The following is a 17399-nucleotide window of genomic DNA, read 5'->3' on the forward strand; positions in this document are numbered from 1 at the left end:
GCTGAAAGGCCGCTGCCTCTCCCGCCGCCGCCGTGAGGGCGGCGCGGGCCGGGCGGGGCGGGCAGCAGGCGGCGCTGCGCACGCGGCCTCCCGCCCTCCCGCCGGCCTCTTCCCGCCCGGCGGCGCCGGAATCAAACCGCGCCGGCCGCCCGCGACATGGTAAGCGGGATCGCCCGCCCTCCGCCTCGCCCTTCTTCCCTTCCCGGGAGCCCGCAAAGGCTGCGGGAGGAGCCGCGACCGCAGTGATGGCGGGTGGCGGCCGCCCGCGCCTCGCCGTCCCTCCGCCCCGGTGGCTCTGAGGGGAGCGGGGCTCCCGCTCCGGGGAGGCCCTACGGTGCCGGTTCTGGGGGTGCAGCGTCAGCACGGCGTGGGCCGTGCCTTTGGGTTGTTGAAGAACGATGTAAACGAGCCGGCACCCGGAGGAGTGGCCATAGCCCCGTGGCTGTGACTCGAGGTGGGCACGGTGCCCGCTGCTTCCCCCCAAGACACGGGAGCCCAGGAGTGGCCAGGCTGAGCCTCTGGCTGCGGGGAGGTGGGAGCGGGCAGAGCGAATCCCGGGTGTGCCCGAGTGCGCTCACAGCGCCGCATTCTTCCGTCAGCCTGCGGGCGCGGCAGCGAAATGGATGCTCGTGGTGTGGTTAATATTTGTGGTGGGGAACGCCTGCCAGCGAGGTAGGAGGGAGGAATTAACGTGAAAAATCAATAACCTTCATCGAGAGTGCTCTTGGCTTCGTTGTTTTGCTCTGTTTGCTGGAGTGGCGGTGTGAAACTTGGCGCCCGAGGGGCACAGCTACAAGCACGTGCTTCCAGAAACCTCACTTCATTCCACGTCGTGCCTACGCGTTTTGTTCCTGCTGCTGCTGGCCGTGTCAGGGCTCTTGGAGAAGGCAGAAGGTGGAAGTTAAATCCGTCTGCTTTTCTGTTCATGCTCCTACTTGAACGTTCACGGCAGCTCCAGGTTCTAATCCTGCAATATACTGACATCGCAGGAGACAGCGGTGCTGACCTAGGGTATTGCTGGCTAAAAGAGGAGAGAGAGCACCTACAAAGTACTAATGGTGCTCTTTGTTAAATAGAATACTGAGTTGTGTCTGTTTCTGTCTCCTGCTGTATTACTGCAGCTGCATAAGCTAGCTTTTACATTTGTTTTTTAAAAGTAAATCAATCTGGCTATTTTGCTCTTGGTGTATGTTTTAAGTGTTGTGTGCTGCCTGGTTGTGTTCTTTTTTAAGAAGGAAGCCGCTATTAAAAATGGCGTTGACTCCTTTCTGTTGGAAACTTGGAAACATAACCATGTCTTTCTCAAAGTATCTTGTTAATAGACTACCCACTTCCACTGATTTATAAGTGACAATGTGCCTTTTTTTGTTTTGTTTTTTAAAATGAGACATTTTTCTCCCAACATCCTATTTGGCCTTTTCTATCCCCCTTTCCCTTTTTTGTAGCTGCACACAGTGTGTGAATCAGGGAGTGGGGAGCTCTTCAAATTCACATTGTGGCTGCTGCCTTTGGGTTGTTGAGACTTATGCTAAATGCTATTAATAAAACTCCAATTCTCTGTGAAATATTTTATAGCCTAATTTTATAAGAGGCATATCAAAATAGCATCTCTGAAAGTGACCAGAGGAGACTGTTTCTCAGTTTTGTGTTGTTGATAGCGATTTGTGCGTAGCCATTTCTGCCTTTTGTTTGTAGTTCAACCCCAGTTATTTAATGCTTCATCACACAACCAGAGAGAAAAGAAATAAAGGCAGCAGAGTTTTAAAAATGTGACCTCGAAATTGTGAAGTTGGTTTGGACCTTTGAAGAAAGTCATACCTTAGAATGTTCTTTATCTCCTTAAAAAAACCCGAATGGCCTACAACTCACACTACTGTCTGTGTATCAAAAAAAAAAAAAGCAGTTCTTAAAAAAACCCAAACCAAACAGAAGGTACTCCTTATGTTTGTAAGAGTTATTAAACATTTATGTGAGTTTGGTATAAATATATATTTTGGGATTGGTGTATGTATCAAGGAGTATTGAGGCTGGAGTTGGGGTTGGGTTATATTAATGGCTGGCTCCAAACTTAAGAGTAAGTCCCTCCATTTAACAGATGAGCTTAGTGTAGAGATTATTTGCAAAGAAGGCGTATATCTGAAAGTCTGGACTTAGTGGTAAGGTATTTTAAAGGATGGCAAATACAACTTAAAGGTAAATAGATTTGAATTCTGAGCAGATACTAATTATTCCAGTGGCTGAATGTCTTGTTTTTTTTCTTTTTTCTCCTGTTCTAGTCCAAGAAAAAAGGTCTGAGTTTTGAGGAGAAGAGGGCCCGCATGATGGAGATTTTTTTTGAAACAGTAAGTAACTTGTAATTGTCCTGCGTTTACATTGATGGGAAAACAGGTCCTAAAATGAACTTAACTGGGGATGTAGCTGAACTCTGTATCCTGGCAGGCATTTCACTGATGCCCTGTGACGTTAGGGTGAAAATTACAGGGGCAAAACTTCGTTCATTTAACTTCTGATCAGGTGGCTTATCCCCAGGTGGAGCCAAGGAATGCACAGGTGGTGTTAAATTCTTCATGTACTACCTATGCACATCTTCTCATTTTGAGTCTGTTACCGTAAGAGGGGACAGCAGGAAATTAGGAATTATTTAAGGGCCTTATAGTCTAACTTTAGATGAAGTATGATGACTTCAGATCACCAAAGGAAATAGCAGGGCTTATTACAATAATAGTGTTTTTCTTATTATTTAATTCTCAGAATGTTCCAGTTCTATTGAGGGATATGCGGGCTATTTCCCAAGCAAAACCAAAACATACAATGTATTTCCTACTTGATTTTGTTGGCATTGATTTAGTGTAAAAAACACTCAGGCTTAGATGATGCTGTCATTTGGAACTGAAATGTCTTTCATGTTTTGCACAGAAAGATGTCTTCCAGTTGAAGGATCTAGAGAAGATTGCTCCAAAAGAAAAAGGGATTAGTAAGTGTTTATAAAAGTTCTTTCTCTTGAGCAAGTAATCATTTTTGGGACAGGTCCTACAGTGTAAATTTTCCTGGCTACAATCTTAGGTTTGTGATTTTAATAACGGAAAATGTAGCTAGAGTGGGAGACTGGTCAGTGGCAGGGCTGTAGTGTTAAAAGTGACATGGGATGGGAGCTTGCTTGGGCTCTGAGCTGCCTGACTTGCAGAGACTTTCAGTGTATGAAATCATTGTTTGCACTCAGGTATTAAATATCTGCCTGTAATATCACAAATGTTTAAAATGCTAGTCCAAATATACATGGGCAGTGTGCTCTTGAGCTTTTCCCCTCCAAAAATAGCTGGTCAGCTATAAATAGGAGGGGCTTTTCTTTTATAGAAAAGCCTTCCTGATGAGATCCATTGGTTTAGGATGAGGTCCAAGAGGATTTATCTATGCTCTTGGATTGTTTTGTATGTTCCTTATTAGTTTTCCTTCTATGCTCATTGACAAAAGGGAGGCAAAGCATAATGTTTGTGTAGTTACCACTGTCCTTCTCCAGCATATCTTGGTGACACTGCAAGAGTAAATGAACTTGCTGAGAGAACTGCAGATGTGAATATCACAAAGCAGAGTTTTTCAGTTGTGTCAGCAGCTAACAGAGGCATTCGTGGGCTTCTGAAGAGATGTGGTGCTGTCTTGATTGGTTTGTCAATGCATATGTTTAGTTGTAATTTGCAGTAAAATTGAGTTTAGAGTTTCTAAAGCCATTAGCACCTTTGAATAGTCCAAATTCATCCTGTCTCTGCATATGAAGGCATTTAGCCACACAATCCAAGCTCTAGTTACTCTGAAAAGAACAATTACTAACCTGTTCCCATCCTGGCATCCAGCCTATAGCTTCCAAAAGATATGGGCCCCCTGTAGTCTTGAAATTGAACATCAGGTACCAAAACCCATAATTAAGCTCAAAAGTCTTTATATCTGCAATACCTGAGGATAACATAACTACTTAGCTTTGCTGAACAGGTACCATTTTTTTAAAATGGTGAATTATACCACAGGTCTGAAAGGAAATGATCAGTTGTGTTCAGAAATGTTGATGCTTGTGAGTATAAATGATGTTTTGTATTGGAAGTGAATATAATTAAAATCAGAATCTGTCCTTCCTGAGTCTGTAGACAGATGGCTTTAGTGCCTCTGCTGCTATGAAATACTTTGTTAAGCATTACAAAGTGAAACATAATTACATTCCCAATCAAGAAACTTAAACAAGTTTAATCCAAGTTAGAATTAAGATTGCAAGACAATTTCTCGGGCACCTCTCATGGGTTTGCTATGGTATTGTAGTGTACCATGCATGTATTTTGTGCAAAACTCCTGAGCAGCGTTTTGCAAACATCTGGTGGCAGATGTGCAGAATAGCAGTGTTTAGGAGCAAACTGCTGGTTTCAGAGAGATTCATCCCTTCAAATGAAGCTTTGGGCATGTTGTTGTGAAATCTTCCAGCTAGCTGACACTGGAGGAGAATACAGATGATTGTAGATAGTAGTTTGTGGTATTCATAATTCTCCATAGTCCAGCTGCTATGCAGGTCTGATTTTACATTTTTGCTTTTATTAGCCTCGATGTCAGTGAAAGAGATTCTGCAAAGCCTCGTTGATGATGGCATGGTGGACACTGATAGAATTGGAACTTCCAATTATTTCTGGGCTTTTCCAAGTAAAGCTCTTCATGCCAGGAAGCGTAAATTGGAGGAGTTAGAGTCTCAGGTAAATCTGTTTTATGAAAAATACTTGTCTGAATAAAATACCCATCTGAATGGGTTTGTTTTCTCTTATACCCCCTTGTCATTCTTGTTTATATCTCTCATGTGTACAAATGTACATGTCCACAGATTTTACTATAGGAATTACCTGTCACTCATGGTAGGGCATTGTCATTATCTTACTGTTACCTCAGGAAAACTTTGGAGGTTCTTACTGGAGCTTGAGAAAACCTTTTGTCTACTTGCTGCTGAAAGCATGCTAGTCATGATGCAAAGCATCATGTAAGGACTCAAAGGTATCATGTTTTTGTGTCTTTTATATTATGTAGGCTACCATGAGGTAAGAACTTAAAAGTGATGACAGCTGGAATGCATAACCTGAGTAGATAAGGCAATGGTTTCTACTCAGGCCATTGTGGTTTCATCTGCTTTTATTGGTGGCTTAATTTGTGAGCACTTCTATATATCCTATACTGCACTTTTAGCAGGAGAAAAGAGTAAATTGGTCATGAATCACAGAATCAAGGAATAGCTGGAGTTGGAAGGGACCTCTGGAGATCTAGTCCAATTCCCTGCTAAAGCAGGTTCACCCAGGAGCAGGTTGCACATGATAATGTCCAGGTGGATCTGGAGACTCTCCAGAGAAGGCGAGTCAATGATCTCCCTGGGCAGCCTGTTCCAGTGCTCTGTCACCCTCAAATGAAAGAAGTTTTTTCTCTTATTTATATAGAACTTTGTGTTTGTGCCAGTTGCCCCTTGTCTTTTTGCTGGCCCTCACTGTAAAGCGTCTGGCTCCATCCTCTGGACACTTGCCCTTAAGGTGGTGTCCTTGATAAGGTCCCCTGTCTTTTGTGAAGTCATCTCTTCAGGCTGCACTGGTCCAGCTCCCTCAGCCTTTCCTCATAAGAAAGATACTCCAGTCCCCTCTTGATCTCTATAGCCTTCTGCTGGACCCTCTCCAGCAGCTGCTTGTCTTTCTTGAACTGGGGAGCCCAGAACGGGCCCAGAATTCAGGAGTCCAGACCGCTCCTGAGGTGGCCTTGCCAGGGCAGAGGACGGGGAGGAGAGTCTCCTCTTCAGAAGAGCAGGGCATCTTTTGTTGTACCATTGCTGTTCTGTGGATCTGGTTCTTTCCTACTTTTTGGGAGCTGTCTTTCTTTCTGCTTCTAACAGGAGTTGAAAAGCATCTATTCATCAGTTTATTTGCAATGGGAATATATGATAACAAGATGAACAAATGAGCTTTTTGAGACCATGTGGTGTGATTGTACCACAGCACTGCCAGCTCTTCTTGTGATTATTCAGCATTATGTTCTTTCTTCAAAGAATCATTTGAATTAATGCAGATTTACTGGTAGCATCTCAACATTTTTACAGCCATTATTTTCTTCAGGCATAGCTCTGAATGAATCTCAGGCATTGCTTTCTTATGTACAGTGTTGTCAGCTATTTCTTTATATGTATACGGTTATATCAAAATAATCAAAAGAAGATTGCTTTTTTTCCCTGCCCTGAATTGAAAAGGGAGTTTGACTTAGCTGCCCATGGTTTTACTGTTTTCAGGCATGGACTTAACCTGGCACAACTGGACTTAAATAAATTTTTATAGACTGGTAGTAACAATGCACTGGCTCTTATTCCAGTGGAGTTTGATTTGTCTGAAACATATTTGTTTAACTCTGCACTGAGCTGGAACGGAACTTGCTAGTAAAATTATTCAACTTATTAGTACATTCACACAAGTTTTAGACAAGGCTACTTACTCTGCCAGCACATAAATTGCCGACTAAGAAACTGAACAAATATATTCCAGAACTCCTGTTTTGTTCATCAAACTCTCTGGTGCCACTGTTTCATTGAATGCAAATGATTTGGTCTTGGATCCTTTTTGTTGTTGCTCATGCTCCATATTATGACCAAGTAGCTGAAAGAAGTTGTTGATTTTTGTTGTCCTTGCCTTTGGGCCTAGTCTCATTGTGAATTTTGAACATAATTGGTCAAGCAGGTCTCTGGCATACCCTGATGAATATCTTCCTTGGAATGTCTTGCAAAATCTGCCTAATGTCCTCCATGGTAAGTATCCAGGAATTGCCTACAAAAATATGCTGAATTGCTTTAAATGTACTTTCACTTAAACATATCTATTATTGTGAAAGTGTAACAGGCATGTAGTTATTGATTTGTGATGTTATTTCTATGTAGAAATACACTATTCTGATATGAACAATTCTGCAATAGAAAACTGTTCCAGAAATAGTTTTATTACTGGAACCTTATTTGCAAACCAAGCCCTGCCCCTGACATATGGGCTTATTGGTATGAGAGCTCTCTTTAGATGATGGTATGAATCTTCAGAAGTTCTTCTCTTCATTACCTTGCTTTTCTGATGAGACTGGAAATATTTCAGCATTTCAGGGAAAAGTTTCAGCATTTTCACTAGCTGAAAATAACTTCTCTGTTGACACAGTGGAAAGGTGGTATTTTCAATGAAAAGCTTTCTGAATGTCTTTACAAGATGATAACAGGTTCTGTCTGTGAGTTCAAATTAGCTCTTTTGGTGTTTGTACTCTTCTTGATGTGCACACATAGAGATTTTCTTAAGGCTTTCTAAATCTAGTTACTGACTATCACAAAACTTCTTGTCAGAACATACAAAGCAGAGGAAAAGAGTCAGCTGTTGTACCATTTCTTTTGCATGCTGCTTGTCTTTGATCATTCCCATATAGAGCTTGTGGCATGCTGAGAGATGTGTTTTCTCTCTGTGTCTTGTCCAGATTGATTGTTAACTACATGAGTCGGTCTCTTTGTTTAGCAGTTAAAAGCTAGAATCAGGCTGCCTTACTTAAAGCATGTTTAAAAATCCAGCAGTTCAGTTCATGCTGCAATTAAGGCTTTTTACCAGGAGGCATTATCTTTGTTTCCTGAGGGCATGGGTAAATAGTCAAGGGAAAGGAATGATCCCTAATGCTGAATTGTCATTAGAAAATAATGTGGAGGAACAGAACAGTCTTCTTCATGATGCAAATTCCCCTACTCATTCACATCACTGAGGCTTATGTTTGACAAGTTGGGTCTGCTACAAGGACCTTTTTCCTGCATGCATTGGTACTTCCGAATGTCACAGCCAGGCTACTCATAGCATTCTGCATTTTACAGAACTTGTGATTGTGGGAGGCTGTTTAAGGAGCTGTTCTTGATGGAATTTTTTTGTTTAAGATTTTTTTAGTGATTGTTAAGCCACACACCATCTTGGAGATGCAGAAGCAAAGAAGTCTGGCTTAGTATTCATAATGAAGATCAAGCCAGTTTTGTCTGGATGTTTTAAGCTGCACTTCACAGGGGTTCTGTATACTCCAGACTTTGTCCAGAAGGATTTATTACATGATCAGCGTGCAGAGATACCACAATTAAAAACAATGTTAAAGTTTCTTTTGACAGCTTCCCTGCCTGACCCATCTTTTGGCTTGCTTTTGTGGACGCAGGTGTTTGGAGAGGGGCAGTAATCCCTGACTTATATATGAGGCTAATTAGGATCTTGATGGTACCCTCTAACCCCAAGTTACTGCATGGGCCTCTTCCTGTTTTTCTGAAAAGCAAGGATAGCAAATGTCTCTAGTTTGTGTAGCATCTGCTAGAGCTATTTCCTCCAATAGCTCCCACAGTGAGGATTACTAAGTAGGTCCCTTTGGATTTTGTACTGATTTGTTTTGCAGTGGTGTGGTTGCTCCTCAAGGTTTATGCCTTCTGTCAGGTGCTTGTTCTTCACCTCTTGGTTATGCTTATGCATCTGTGAAGAGGACCACTGAAAAAATGAAATATGTTGGAAGCTGCATTTTGGTGAGATGGGTTTATAAACACATTTGTTTGCATGTGGAAGTTACATTTGGTTAGATGGAGTACAGGTATGAGATGGTGAAGCAAGTGCAAGTGTGTGGACTGAGAAGTAATGTTTTAACAATGTTTATAAATGGAGAAAATGTTAATGCAACCTCACCTGTCAAGAGAACTTTTGAAGCTTTACTGGGGGGTTAGTCTTCCTTTCATAAGAAAAGGTGAAATGATGTGATCTTCTAATATTTTCCTGGCTGTTGGATTCAGAAGCCTGGAGTTACCTATAATCAGTTATAGTTTGACAAAATAAGATGTTTATTCTTGGTATAACAGTTGTGAGTGAGGAAAAAAGAAATTTTTTTGATGTAGCCTTAGTATAAACAGATTCAGCTTAGATTTTCTCTCATTTTTTCATCTGTGTCTTGGGCAAAACACTTGTATCTGTGCTGAGAGGGACCTGAAATGCTAAAAAGATGTTGTCGTTAGCGTAACTATTGACAGTACTATGAGCACTGCAGTCCAGTACCTTGGGAAAACAACCAGTTAGTTTCCTTTCCTCAGTGTGGTGTTGTTCATTTCACTGTGTTGTTATTTGTCTCATTTCTCACGGTGTTGCTTTCTTGTGAGTCAATCCTTTGTGTTCTGAGGCTTTTGCAAGGGAAAGTTTAATAAAACTATTAGAGCTGCTGTTCCAACTGGGAACAAAATGGTGTCACCTTGTACTGCAACAAAGATGGAACAGAAATCTTTTTACAGCAGGATACAGGATTCACATTTTGTGCTGTTCCCTGTGCTTGCTTCAATATACTCACGACCAAGAGACTTGAGAGTTTCTGGCCATTTTTTTCTCCCCCTAAGCATTGCATTGGGCCAATGTTAGTTAAGATAGGAAAGATTAGTTGATGTTTTTTTTCTTAAATCCCTGCCCTAGGGATTGGTAAAAGGAGAGATTTTCACTTCTCATTACTCATATATTGAACCAAAGGGATAATTTGAACTGGGTATATCTTGGCTCACATTTGCTAGCTGGTTTAAAAAAAAAAAAAAAGAAAAAAACCCCAACAACCTTGCATTCCACCCCCCCACAAGCCAGGAATGAACTTGTTGAAATCGAGTGACTTCATATGTATTAAATTGTTTGTACTAATGAGCATTGAAATATGAAAAGTGCAAGAATTTATTTTAGCAAAAAAGCAATGAAGGGAATGCTGTATTAGGAAATGCTTATGTTAAGAAAACACATTGTTTGAAAATAGTGAATGGAAAAAATATTAATATTGTGAGTAATCTGGCTTGAAGCCTCCTGAAGGTATCTGACAACATAAGTAAAAGGAGAGAGCCTTCTTTATTTAGAATGCACAGAAAAAAAATTTGAGTTTTAACCATCAGAAAGTTCTTTGAAGATGCAGCTTGGTTTATTTCTATCCTTTTGGATATATTTTTCCTCCTTAAATACTGTGACTGGAAAGTTGATGAATAAATCTGCTTTAGACCACTGACTGAAGCTCAGGAAACTTCTGCTGTCCCATTGTTTCAGTGTGAGCAGCCTCCTCCTTCATCCCATTGACTCACTCAATTGTCGGGGTATTTCCACGTGGTTCGGAGGTTGATCCTGGACTGCAGTTAAGTACAAGTGCTCAGCAGTGACTGGCTAAGAGTAACCAATCCTGAACTGAGGTACAATCCCTGGAGATGACAGATGTGCAGTGAAGAGCAGCAGGCCTGATGGTGCTTGAAGTCGGGTGATGTTGCTGTAGATACTGGACAAGTTTTGTGCCTTGGATGGAGCTTTGCATCAGCAGAGAGAGCCGTGGGACCTAGTTCTGTGGAGCAAGCTTTTGGCATTGCTTTGTAGAAATGTCCTCAGCAGACAGTACAGCACCAGCTCTTAGTAGAGCTCCTCACGCACCTCAGGTCTCTATTGCAGTTTTCGGCCTCTGATAGTTCTGAATGCAGGGTCTCACTGTTTTGGGGGGTTTTGCCTCTCAGCATTAATGAGCTGTTCCTATGGAATACCTTTGGAATCCATGGCTTAATGCTTTCGATAGAACAGTTTATTTTTGCGGTGTGGTATTTTCACATTATCCATTGAAAAGCTGTATTCAGTGTGTTTTTAAAAATTCTTTGTCTATTATCAAAAAAAGGACTTGCAGGCATAAAATATCTTAAGGTTTATCATGATCTTAGGCTTTGCTGTAATACATTTAGAAAGCTTAGCACTATCTTTTTCATATATATTTTATTATTTTTAGTGAGTAGATATTGTCCTCTAAACTAGAGAACGATGTTTGCAGAACCAGAAGTCAGAACGTTTGCAACTAATGTGTGTGACTTGTGTTAGGAATTACTTATTTAGACATTTTTCTCATTCATTAATTTAGACATATGTGTGCTTGCAATTTAATTTTATTAGATTGCAGAAAATGTAATAAATTGTTCCTTTCCAGGAAAAATAAAATTCTGATGGCTGAAGAGGTCTTTCTTTTAATGCCATTATAAGGCCTTGAGCAACATGATCTAGTGGAATGTGTCCCTGCCCATGGCAGAGGTAGTTGAGACTGGATGGTCTTTAAGATCCCTTCCAACCCTTACCATTCTGTTATTCTGTAATGTGTAGGCAGGATCCCAGTGTGTTGACTAAGCTGTTAGAGCAGTCTTCCCATATGTGTGCTGGGCCTCTTTTTTTCCCCTCTTATTTGAGGATGTGTCATTTAGCTTTCTACTTATTTATTTAGTTAGTTATTCTTCCTTGGATTGCCCTGACCATTTTGATTGTCTGCAGCACCAGTGAGCTGGGTGATTCCATTCTGTGCTGGGTCACATTTTTTATTTCTCTTGCATAGCAATTACTCTCCCAACAGACAATTAGTGACTCTTCCCATGTTCAGCCTTCTGGCTTTCACTGACCTGTACATTTTATTTGAACTGAAGGACTAGACTCATAAAGAAATGGCTTACTGCAGAGCTGGTATGGTATGACTAACTCACTTCAAACCATCCAGGGGGAGCTGTAACAATAAGAGCAAGAGTCTGAGAATTTGCATCATTTAAACATTGTGGATATGTTGATTACATCGATGCCCATTTGTTCGTTGATCCTGTAAGGCTTATTCCCTCTATTAGTCCCCTGGAAAATGCCAGTACAATTTTATTAGAATAGTCTACAATTTTTGTTACTTCTGCATCTTGCACGTGAAAAATGGTGCTATCTTAAAATGATTCTGCATTTACTGTGTCCTAAAATGTCTGTCAGAGAAGACTCTTCTAATGCTGTAGCTTATTAGAGCCTTCTGGAATTATGTTTTTTGGCATGCTACAAAGCCCTGGAGAGTATGCTTAGTTACTGCTGTCATGGCAGATTTCTAAAAATACCAGTGCTCTGGAGGCTTCTGTTGGAATTAAGCAACTTCATAATTTGGAGTTCATTAGTTGAATTTCATGCTTTTCCTTTTACTCTTAATATGTAACTAACATGATGGCAACTGGGAAGTGTAGGTTTTCCTTTCCTTCCTTCTTGATGAGCATAAGGTAAAATTGGCATGATTTAAGAGCAGCTTTTTAAAAAACTGTCCCTGTAATAACTCTAAAGATTTTAATGTAGGTTTGAAGGAGGATTCCTACTATACTAAAAAGGATATATTGATATTTATTCTGATATAATGCAGGAAAACCACTAGGCTTTTCAAACAGGGTTGTGTGTGAGACTGAATTTTTTAGGTAATACCATCACACCGTTTCCCTTTTTGAAGGGGTTTGCACTCTGGCTGCTGGCTCGATTCCTGGCATTGCAGTGAAATTGTTAATCTGAAAGGAAAAGAAACTGGAAGTAAAAACAGAAGCCCAGTCTGGTCTGGCAGAGACACAGTCCTGCATATCTCCCTGTGCTCCATGATCAGCAAGGCAGGTGAGAATGACAGTTCAGCAGATCAGCAGAAAACCAGCATCCCAAGAAACTTTAAAGGTTTAAATGTTCTGTGCTGTCTGGAAGTTTGCCTGTACTGTAAGGCCAGAAAGTTCCAGCCTGATGATAGGCAGCCAGTACTACTTTCAAAGCTGGATTTGATGGAGACAGTGAATTGTAGTCCTATTTAACGTAAACTTTGACTTTCACCTTAAAATCTTTTAATTCAATTAATAGAGCATATTTTATTTTAGAAAATTAGCATGCATACACAAATGAGCTACCAGCAAGTAATTATAGAAGTCTCACTACATAGAATTTTCCTCTTCTGAAAGGAATAAAATTAAAGAAAAAACTAAAAAAAAAAAAAAAAAAAAAAAACAGAGTATAAAACCAAAATGTGCTAAGTTATTTTGATGCAGGGAGGCTTTAGAGGAAAAGGTCTTTCTTGTCACAGCCAAACAGCTCATTATTTTTGAACACATGGTAGTTTCACAAGAGACTCTTCTTTGTATCAAGAATTAGAGATGACTGGGTGATCTGTCTAAGCATTACTTAAAAATGACAAAATTGGCATAAAGAGTGGGTATGTAAAACTGCTGTCAAAACTCTGAAGTTTGATAGATGTATTTTACTGAGGTTTATTATTTTACTGATAATATCTCAGTATAGAATTTGAGCATTTCTAGAAGTCTGTGGAATAAAGTTTGATTTGGTTTTTAAAGTCTTTAAGCAGAATGTGAGCTTGGGGAATATTGCATGAATATTGTGTTTTAACTTGTGCCTGTCTCTAGTTAATCCCTGAAGACATTGTCAGTGTATGGTCCAGCTGCTTCGGATAGCAATCTTTAAAAACCCTTTAGGGAAAAATTAAAACTTCTCTTCATTCTCTCCCTTTCTTTCCAAGAGAAAATATCTTTCTATGTTCTTCCTGCCTTGAACAGACCTATTAACTACTACCTTGGACTTTGTAGGTTTATTAAATACCCTAATATTCAGTAACAAGCATATCCTTCATGTCCAGGTATGAACATTTTCTGTAGTTCTGTCAGTCATGTGAATATCTTTTGAAGTTCTTTCAGCTTTCCTTGTTAGATTGCTTGCATTTGTGAAACAGTGTTGAATGAGGTGTTTCAGCTGGTTTTTTGTTGGTTTGGGATTTTTTTAAGCTGATTGGGGAGTACTTGATATTTGTATCTGAGTAGACAGCCATCTGTCCCTCAGGTCGTGCCAATTACGCCAACTCTGAAAGCAGCCACAGAAATTCAGTTCTTTCATTGAGCCTGCACAACTGTTTCTTTCACCTTTTGTCTTTTAAGGAGGTTGGCCTCGAGCAGTTATTTTTTGTTGAGTAACCACTACTTATCAAATGGTGTTGCAAATGAATGAAGGAAAAACAAAAGCTCTTGGCAAGACATTTTCTCTAATTTAACTTAATTATTCTGGCAAATCTAAAAAAGATGGAAAATAATTGAATTAAAATACTTTTAACGTAGAGGGATTTGTTGTATAGTAACATTATTAAAATAATTGCAGGTAACATCATCATGTTTGTTACCTATGTGGATGGATGAAGGTTCCTATGGAGGGGGAATTTCTCATTTGTTTCTTCTGAATACCCCACATTTTCTTTTATTTGCCAAAAAGAAAAAGACTCATATTCAACATGCCCTGAGAACAGAGCCATGCCTAATTTACTGCATGATATTTCATCTTGCTCTCATCTGTTAGCATGTTAAGTAAATCAGGATGATAGACCTAAATTTAATATTTTAATACGAAATGAATTGTGTTTGTGGGAGGGGCAATGAAATCAGTATTTCTCACATGGATGCTCTAGCAAAAAATAGAAATACTGCTTATAAGTGCAGAGATCTAACTTAAGAACTACTAATTGTTGAGAGTCTTTGCAGTGCTTTGTCAAACAGTTGTATGGCAAATCAGATATTTTTTCAGGTTAGTCCCCTGAAAAAAACCTTCACGTGCTTAGCATAAGTGTCGGATACCTTTTTTAATCACTGACTTTTTTACAGTACTAAACTAAAAATGCACATTTATTATCTCTTTGGTACCTCTTAAAAAAGACAGAACTTGCACACTGGCAGGATTAGTAGTATGATGTTTTGGAGCAAGTGTTATTTACTTAAAATAATCAGTGTGTCATCCTTTAATTTTGAATAGCAAATATGATGTGTTATGGGGGAAAGGAAATGTATTCAGCTTTGTCTTAATGAGCATGATGAGAGAGTCAAGAGCTTATGGGTCAGGATAAAAGGGTGGAGTAGAAAGAGTGACACTATTGTGGGTATGTGATTCAGGTTGCCTGATCAAGAGGAGAGGGGGATGAGGCATTCTACAGGCAGTTAGCAGCAAGTCTCAAAGTCACAGGCCTTGACTCTTGTGGGGGAGTTTTAAGTACCCTGACATCTGCTGGAGAAGCTGTACAGCAATATGCAAGCAGTCCAGCAGGTTCCTGGAAAACATTGACAATAACTTCCTGCCACAGGTTGTAGAGGATCTCACAAGGAATGATGTGCTGACTGACCTCACAGTAACCAACAAGGAAGTCTTGTGGGGATGTGAAGGCTGGGGCCAGCCTTGGCTGTAGTGACCAGAAGATTGGTGAGTTCAGTGTTGGTTGAAGAGGTAGCAGGACAGCAAGCAAGATGATGACTATGGATTTTAGGTGAGCTAACTTAGCCCATTTAGGGATATTCTTGGAAGAATCCCATGGGAACCAGGCTCTGCAGGGAAGAAGAGTCCAGGAGAGTTGGCTATCATCAAGGCTCGCTTCCTCCAGGCTCAAGAATGATGCACCCTAATGAGAAAGAAGTTGGGCCAAGGGCAAAAGAAACCACCATAGATGAATGAAGAACTGCTGTCATTACTCAAGTAAAAGAAGTCCACAGGAGACAGAAGCAAGGCCAGGCCACTTGGACTGCATATTGAGAGGTGGTCAGGAGAAGTAGAAATGAGACTTGAAAAGCCAAGTCCCATCCAAAACTACATTTGGCCACCTCCTGAAATTCAACAGAGACAAATGCAGGGTCCTGCACTCGGGGAGGAAAAACACCATGCACCAACACAGGCTAGGGGCTGACCTATTGGAAAGCAACTCAGCAGAGAAGGACCCAGAGAACTTGGTGGATTGCAAGCTGTCCCTGAGCCAGCAGTGTGCTCTGGTGGCCAAGAAGGCCAGTGGTATCCTGGGGGTGCATTAGGAACGGCATGTTGAGGGAAGTGATCCTGTCCCTCTACTCAGTCCTGGTGAGGCCACGTGTAAAGTTCTGTATCCAGTTCTGAGTTCCACAGTACAAGAGAGATACGGAGCTCCTGGAGGAGTCCAGTGAAGAGCTACTAAGTTGGTGAGGGTCTGGAGAATCTCTCTTATGAGGAAAGGCTGGGGGAGGCAGGCTGATTCAGCCTCAAGAAGAGGTGACTGAGAGAGGACCTCCTTAATGTGTATAAATATCTAAAGGGTGGCTATCAGCAGGATGGATCAAGGCTCTTTTTGGTGGTGCAAAGCAGTAGGACGAGGCAGTGGGCAGAAACTGATGCACAGGAAGTTCTACCTGAAATGAGGAAGAACGTCACTGTACAGATGACCAAGCACCAGCACAGGTTGCCCAGAGGGGTTGTGGAGCCTCCCCCACTGGAGATATTAAAGAGCAATCTGGATACAATCCTGTGCAATGTGCTCTAGGACAACCTTGCTTGAGCAGGGAGATTGGACCAGATGATCCTCTGTGGTCCTTTCCAACCTGACCAATTCTGTGATCCTTTTTGTCCAGAAAATCAAGTTTATTCCCTATCCTTTACCAAGTTTTTGAATTGACTCTTTCAAAGATTGCATTAAAAATCTTTTTATGGTAAAATTTATATCATGCATAAAGAGAAGAGAGTTCTTGAATTGAACATTTTTCCAATATTTCAGTATTAAAAAAGTTCATATGAATACAGAAATATAGTGGGCCCTAACTTTTCTGTTCTCTTTTTCTACAGTCTGTTTTCCTTCCATTTTCAGATGTTCTCTTGCTGAAAAAATCTCATCTCATTTATTCTTCAGCTTATGAATAAAAAATTTTTACTCTATCTTGCTTTGGTCTCTACTCTTGTTCTTACCTGTATTTCCTGAACTATTGCAGTCTCTTAGTTGCTCCTTCGAAGTCGCACCAAATACAAATCCCTACTTGCTGAAATGACTTAGAGTGACTCAGATCTTAGATCTTAATTGTGTTTATGTAGTGACTGTATGTTTGCTGATTATGCCTCACTAAGAGTTTATCACATCCCCGACTGAGGTCCCAGTGGACCTGGTGGCTGCTCCTACTGTAATTCGGTTCACTGGGTGGGTTATATGGAGAAATGGCATTTCATGAGTGATACGGGACATCCTGAGATCACAGCAGAAGCCACAGTACTGCAGGTCACAGGAGGGCTCTCCAAGCTGTTGTGACTGTGATTAGCTGGCTGCAAAGTTTGCTTACAAGTATTTGGAAACTCTGGGAAGCATGGATTTGTGACTGTGTGTGTAAAAAGAATAGCTATATGCTTGTTTAGTGTAGTACTTAAGAAAGCAGTTCCACACTTCAGTGTGCTGCCTTTCGGGATTTTTTTCTTCCTCTTTAAGTTTTAGTCAACAGTAATTATTAAGTGATTTCTTTTAGTAATGTTCTGTGCCTTTCTTTTAACCCAAAGATCTGTTTTCAATATTTTCAGATTGTTTTTTGGCTGTTGATCTTTGCATTTTTCCTCTCTATATATTGTTAGTCTGTTTTTAGCATCAATATTTTCATTCTTTAAAATCTAGAGGAATGCTTTGAAGTACTTTCTCTCCATGCCTTCTGTCAATTCTACTTAGGTTTTTCAGTAGTGAGTTAGTTTTCACATAGAAAAGAAATATACCTGTCTGCTGCTTAATGTTACCCTAAACTTCTTGAACTG

The 17399-nt window shown here is 40.6% G+C and overlaps 1 protein-coding gene across 1 annotated transcript in view; it reads left to right on the forward strand.

The window, feature by feature from the left end:
- Positions 1-608: 608 nt before the first annotated feature.
- MND1 (meiotic nuclear divisions 1) overlaps positions 609-17399 on the forward strand; it is a 40966-nt gene continuing 24175 nt past the window's right edge. Inside the window, 5 exon segments of the mRNA XM_053976749.1 lie at positions 609-653; positions 655-672; positions 2277-2342; positions 2917-2974; positions 4579-4727. Coding sequence (XP_053832724.1) covers positions 624-653; positions 655-672; positions 2277-2342; positions 2917-2974; positions 4579-4727 — 321 coding nt within the window. The 5' untranslated portion in view covers positions 609-623.

Source organism: Vidua macroura, chromosome 4, assembly GCF_024509145.1.
Source record: "Vidua macroura isolate BioBank_ID:100142 chromosome 4, ASM2450914v1, whole genome shotgun sequence".
Classification (NCBI taxonomy): domain Eukaryota; kingdom Metazoa; phylum Chordata; class Aves; order Passeriformes; family Viduidae; genus Vidua; species Vidua macroura.